The sequence below is a fragment of the Hordeum vulgare genome, chromosome 3H, assembly GCF_904849725.1.
Source record: "Hordeum vulgare subsp. vulgare chromosome 3H, MorexV3_pseudomolecules_assembly, whole genome shotgun sequence".
In the NCBI taxonomy this organism is placed as follows: domain Eukaryota; kingdom Viridiplantae; phylum Streptophyta; class Magnoliopsida; order Poales; family Poaceae; genus Hordeum; species Hordeum vulgare.
Genome location: NC_058520.1, coordinates 24,927,412 through 24,933,098, shown reverse-complemented (window position 1 = coordinate 24,933,098; position 5,687 = coordinate 24,927,412). Strand labels below are relative to the sequence as shown.

The window sequence follows — 5,687 nt, the reverse complement described above, 5'->3', positions numbered from 1 at the left end:
GACAGATGAGTCTGTTTTCAGAGAAAAACAGGTGAACAATCCTAGACGGGAAGAAAAATAAATCAAAACAAGAAGAGGAAGGAGAAACATACATAACGTTGGACAACATACAAGTGAATCCTGGAACCTTATATATTTTTTGGTATAGGAGAGAAAAGCGGTGGAAAAATCAGAGATGAAAGGAAAAAAAAAAGTGAGAAAACACATGCATAAGGTTGAATGAACGAAGGACGATGTGTGGACTCAACTAAAACAGAGTCCACACATCTATACTACTAATAAAAGATCAAACGTAAACTTTTCTATGTACACACAATTATTACCCCCACAAAAACAAACACCAATCACAACCACATAAATAGACAACAAATTACAATCTAACGGCCTTCCACCATCCACGCAGCACCACCGTGTGCATTTACCAAATAAAATAAGCTTGACCGTGCTCCACCTCATCGCTCAACCCGCTCGCCTCGCGCCCCCGTCGCCCCCGCTCAAGCGGTAAACACCCCTCCCCACCCACGATCGTAGCCTCTTCCTTCCCCCAAACTGTCGACGCATCCTCCTCCCACCCCGCGCCCCGCCACCGCCGGTCCTCCGCCATCGATGCCTACTCCTCCTGCCCCATGCCCCGCCACCTCGGCCTCCCCATCCCACGATCCCGCGGCCCTCCTCTCCCCGCGCCCCGCCACCGCGGCCTCCCCGCCCCATGCCCCGTCGGCCCTCCTCTGCCCGCGCCCCACCAGCCCTCCTGCCCCTATGCCCTGCCACCTCGGCCTCCCCGTGCCCCGCCACCGCGGCCTCCACGCCCTGCGCCCCAGCGGCCCTCCTCTCCCCGCGCCCGGCCACCGTGGCCTCCCCAGCCACGCGCCCCGCCGGCCCTCCTCTCCCCGTGCCCCGCCATCGCCGGTCCTCCTCTCCACGCGCCCCGCCTCCTTTGTGCCGTGGCGGCGGGGGATGCGTCTAGCTCGGCCCCGGCGCCCCGGAGGCTGGTGCTCTACACCAAGCCGGGGTGCTGCCTCTGCGAAGGCCTCAAGGAGAAGCTGCACGCCGCCGTCCTGCTCGCCGGCACCCCCTACTCCCTCGCCTCCCTCGAGCTCCAGGCGAGCAAACCCAGAACCAGTCCGTAATCTCTTTCTCGTCCTGAGATGAATGCTTACTTAGTTACTTTGGATGCTGGATGGACTAATTCGATCAGGAGAGGGACATCACGACGAACTCGGAGTGGGAGCGGCTGTACCAGTACGAGATCCCGGTGCTGGCCAAGGTGCTCCCCGACGGCACCGAGGTATCCATCGATCCGCTCGCGATTCACCCTTTCTTTGCCATGTTTTCAGCTACGCAATGTAAGCTTGCACATAGCTAAATTATGATACCAGCATACAACATCCATCTGGTTGTATAAATGTCTCAATTCGATAAACGAAAGCAGACAGTGGCTATGCTTCGCTGGTTCGCTGTAGTTGGTATACTCGCCACAGATGATAAAATCATGGAGAACATAAAAAGAAGATGGTATTGATCGAATCATCTTATTTTCAGGTATAATCAGGATTCATAAGAAAGAAGAAGAATGACATCTCTCTTCCCCTCAATTACTTCTTTGTGTTGTTTGTTTCTTGTATATACTATGAAGAAATTGTATGTTATCCTGGATAACTCAATACTACAATTTTTTAGTGTACAAAAAATTTAGGTTTCACTTGGTTAAGCAACATTTGAGACTATTCTAACACTATTATGGATTATTTTCTATATTTCTTCTTTCCTAATTATCTTCCTTTTACTGAGGATTGCAGCTAAATGTGCTCTTTTTTACCGCAAGGGAAATGATCATTTGAGTTATATTATTTCAATTATATTGTAATAGAGCTTCCAGTGGTCCTCCTACATGATTGCATCCGATGTACTCTCAAAATACCCGATTATCCTGAAAGAAAGCATTAGAAATTTATATAAAGATAAAAAACAAATGGGTGTATTATTTGAAGACGAATACAAGTTTGACCTCTTTCCGTAATAAACAAATCCAGACACATCAATTGCAAATGCTCAGGTTAGTGAAGTTTGTGAAGACGATGTTCATGGAGAATCGATGTTCAAATCTGTTTGTAATATCATCTACTTTCCATACTTGTTTATTGGCCTAGCGAATCCATATGTACGGCTTGCATTGCCAATTATTGTACTATTTTTCTTGTTTATGTATGGTATTTTCCGCAAAGATTCACATATATGCTGTGAGCTGATTCTAAGTTTGGTAGAAAACCCATATATATGTTAATGGTTAGAACTTCAGTCTATTTTTCTACCTATTCCTTTGTTTGTAGAGTTTAGTTCTGTTCGACCATGTTTCGCTAGGAATAATGTTGATTTGTATTCCTTTTAGAGCCAACCTCCAGCCCTTCCACATGACAAGAAGCCCATATCTTCCATTACATAAATCATTTATTAATGGTTTAGGAAGTTGAGACTCTCTCTTTATTTTATTTTATTGGAAACTGCATCATATCATGTTCTGAGTATTTAGTATCAGGATTAAGGTCTGAATGACGATACATGCTCGTAAATGATAAGCTGGGTTGAAGTATTAGGTTCTTTCCTTTGTTTCATTCGTGGAAACAACACACACACACACACATTCTATTGTTCATCGCCTTTGCGTGCAGATTTTGTTGCATAGTGCCTTTAGCTATTTTTTCCTATTTTGTTCTTTGTGCAGCACAAGTGGTACTCATCTCGATGGCGATTTTGTTCATGCTCTTCTCGGTCCAGCGCTTTGGGGCCGACAAGGTCGGATACACCTTTGTGCCAGTCATCTCAGTGTGGTTCCTTCTAATTGCCGGCATCGAGATCGGTGTTCTGCGGGCCTTCAGTCCGATGTATATAGTGCAATACTTCATAAGGAATGGGAAGAGTGGATGGGTGTCACTTGGTGAGATTATCTTGTGTGTCACAGGTAACCTTATTTGTACTTGAAAATTTTGAAATGACAAGCGGTTGCGTTGCAAACTATAGCATGTAGAACTGTAATCTGAATTAACTGACTGATTGTCATATGTAACAGGCACAGAAGGTATGTTTGCTGACCTAGGACATTTCAACATCAGGGTTGTTCAGGTAACCACATTAATTTTAGATATAAGCTTTCAGAAGTAACATTTTTTTCCTGAGGCCCCCCTCAAGAGTTCGAAACAGAAGGATCTCATCTTACAATAGTTTTTGTGCTTACATTTGCATCTCAACTTCAACGACATCGTGTTCCCGTCGGTGGCACTGTGTTATATTGGGCAGGTGGTTTACCTGAGGAAATTCCCACACAACGTTGCAAACACCTTCTACAGATCCATCCCAGGTACAAAGTTTTTTTTGTAAGACTGCACTTCTGCTGAAGAAGGGAGTAGATGCATGCATTTGGTAAATATGGCAGAAGTAACTGAATTGCTTCCTTGTGCAGCACCAATGTTCTGGCCAGCCTTCATCGTTACCATTCTTGTTGGCATCATAGCAAGCCAAGCTATGCTCTCCCGTGTGTTTGCCATCCTCTCCAAGGCTCTCTCTCTCTCTCGGTTGCATGCCAAGGGTTCGAGTGATCTACACCTTGCACAAGTACGAGGGGCGGGTGTACATTCCTGAAGTGAACTTCCTGATGGGATTGGCGAGCATCCTCGTGACGGTCGCCTTCCGGATGACCACCAGCATCGGCCATGCTTACGGTAAATGGCTGGCCAAGGATAAGGCGTTTGTGTTCCACTCAGGTTTTCACTTTTCAGTGGGATGCTGTCATGCTGAACATATTTATTCATCGAGCTGATCGACCCGATGTTGGTTATGCGCAGGGATCTGTGTGGTGACCACGTTGCTCTATCATGGATGTTGATTTCCATTAAACAGTATTCTGTATTCACTCAGTTCGGCCTCACTTTCCTCACTAACTCGCTTATGCTCCTGTCTGATCAACGCCACTACTTCATTTGTGCAGTTACTAGAGACACACATGTTGTGCTGCAGCCGTGGTGCTCCAGTACACCCTAGGCCTCCGCTGATCAAATGCATGATGCTAAGGTTAAATCCTATACGCAGTTTATTTCTACTTGCAGACATCAAGTTCAGTTAAATATGTCATGGTTAGCTGAATGAAAATAAAATAATTGAGAGAAGTGGTGTCCACGTGAACAAGCACTCTTTTGGCCGAGCCGGAAATATTGCCTGAACTTATTGTTTCACTTGGTATAATGACTCTCCAAAAAGGTTAGGTAAAATTATGAAAGTATATGATTATGCTTTAACAACATTACTTTAGAATGATACATGGGCTGTAATTTTACAAACCTCAATATGATTGATCCCACTTAATATCAATCATAGTTTGGACAACATTCGGACAATCATATTAGATGATTAAATGGTTATGTTTATTGGTACGTACAATAGTCTGACCGATGCTCCTACTTATATTAATTAAATTCTGGAAAACAGACAAATAATGGAGGTAATTATAGGATTATGTGGCCATTTACCCATGAAACCACTAATTTATTACAAGCTAATATTAGACATCTTCAACAATAGTCAACAATAAGATGTGTGAAAATCTGATCCTAAAGAGGGGATGGAAGAACATGGGCTACATTGAGTGGATGATATCACTGCCATTGCCTCACAAACACAAATGTATCACTGAACTTATCCAAGAAATATTCTGTCCCAAATTGCATTTATCTCATTCACGGATAAATGATGGAAGATTTATTTACCTTGCCAAATGAGAATATAGCAGCTAATATGTACTAAATAGTTTATCTTATTGACCAGAGGCTGTAGTAAAATAGTTTATCTCTTAATAAAAGTAAATAACTTTCAATCTATAGAAAAAGGTAAGTAGGTTTAGTAACCAGCAATAATCACATTTTTGGACTCTTCTTATGAAGTGTGAGCGTGCTGAGGAGACTTAACTACTCAATCATGGGTACTTCAATCTGAGAATTTTTTGCATCCTTGTCGTTTCCTTTCTATATATCCTCTGAAATAACAATCAAGATGTACACCATCAAAATCATGCTAATCCAACTATCCGGTGTGTAGGTCATCATTGTACGACTTCCATTCTGCTCCATACAATATTCATTCTCCATGATTGAGTGGTAGTTTGTTACTGTTTCGAAGAGTCAAGGTAACTCATGTGCTCGAATCATTCTCGCTCTCACATATATGTTCATGCTATACTTTATTGATTTTTTGGGTCTATTTTACAGGTTTGGAATACAATTTCAATTGCCTTCATTCATGGTCAAGGCTTCGGAGTTATTGCACACCTCCTTTATAATATTGTAGTGATTTAGTTAATTTCAATTGCAATGCATTCAGCAACATTTATAATGGTTATTCTATGAAGTATTGAAAAATTAGACGCGATCTTTTCTTCAAGATGGTGCGGGTTAGTATTGGTGTTGCGTTTCCATCACATGGGAAAAATCATTTTAATATAATATGAACATTATACCGAGTAACCAGTATTGACGCGTAAGCCCTTAGCTGGTATTGACACAGATCGTCTGCCAATAAAAGGCATTAACATTGAACCATATCCCTATTACAACCATGTATTACATAGAGCCTAGCAGGTGTCAGATGCATTATCTGAAATTCTAAATACTTGCTTAATACTATGTGTATGACCGCTATCA

General features: G+C 42.8%; 1 protein-coding gene across 1 annotated transcript; it reads left to right on the top strand.

Moving 5' to 3' along the window:
* Positions 1 to 626: 626 nt before the first annotated feature.
* On the top strand, positions 627 to 5,427 carry LOC123441407 (vegetative cell wall protein gp1-like). The gene is made up of 8 exons (XM_045117858.1): positions 627 to 1,103; positions 1,199 to 1,288; positions 2,723 to 2,959; positions 3,068 to 3,120; positions 3,295 to 3,355; positions 3,458 to 4,065; positions 5,086 to 5,173; positions 5,256 to 5,427. Exons 1-3 carry the CDS (start codon positions 627 to 629, stop codon positions 2,837 to 2,839), a joined length of 684 nt encoding a protein of 227 aa, XP_044973793.1. The 3' UTR covers positions 2,840 to 2,959; positions 3,068 to 3,120; positions 3,295 to 3,355; positions 3,458 to 4,065; positions 5,086 to 5,173; positions 5,256 to 5,427.
* The last annotated feature ends 260 nt before the right edge of the window (positions 5,428 to 5,687 follow it).

Bases quoted from the DNA above. Each gene is read 5' to 3' on its own strand.
- LOC123441407 (XM_045117858.1), top strand. From the start codon at position 627: ATGCCCCGCCACCTCGGCCTCCCCATCCCACGATCCCGCGGCCCTCCT. The intron at 1,104-1,198 runs GCGAGCAAACCC...TAATTCGATCAG, and splicing joins TCGCCTCCCTCGAGCTCCAG to GAGAGGGACATCACGACGAA. The intron at 1,289-2,722 runs GTATCCATCGAT...TTCTTTGTGCAG, and splicing joins TGCTCCCCGACGGCACCGAG to CACAAGTGGTACTCATCTCG.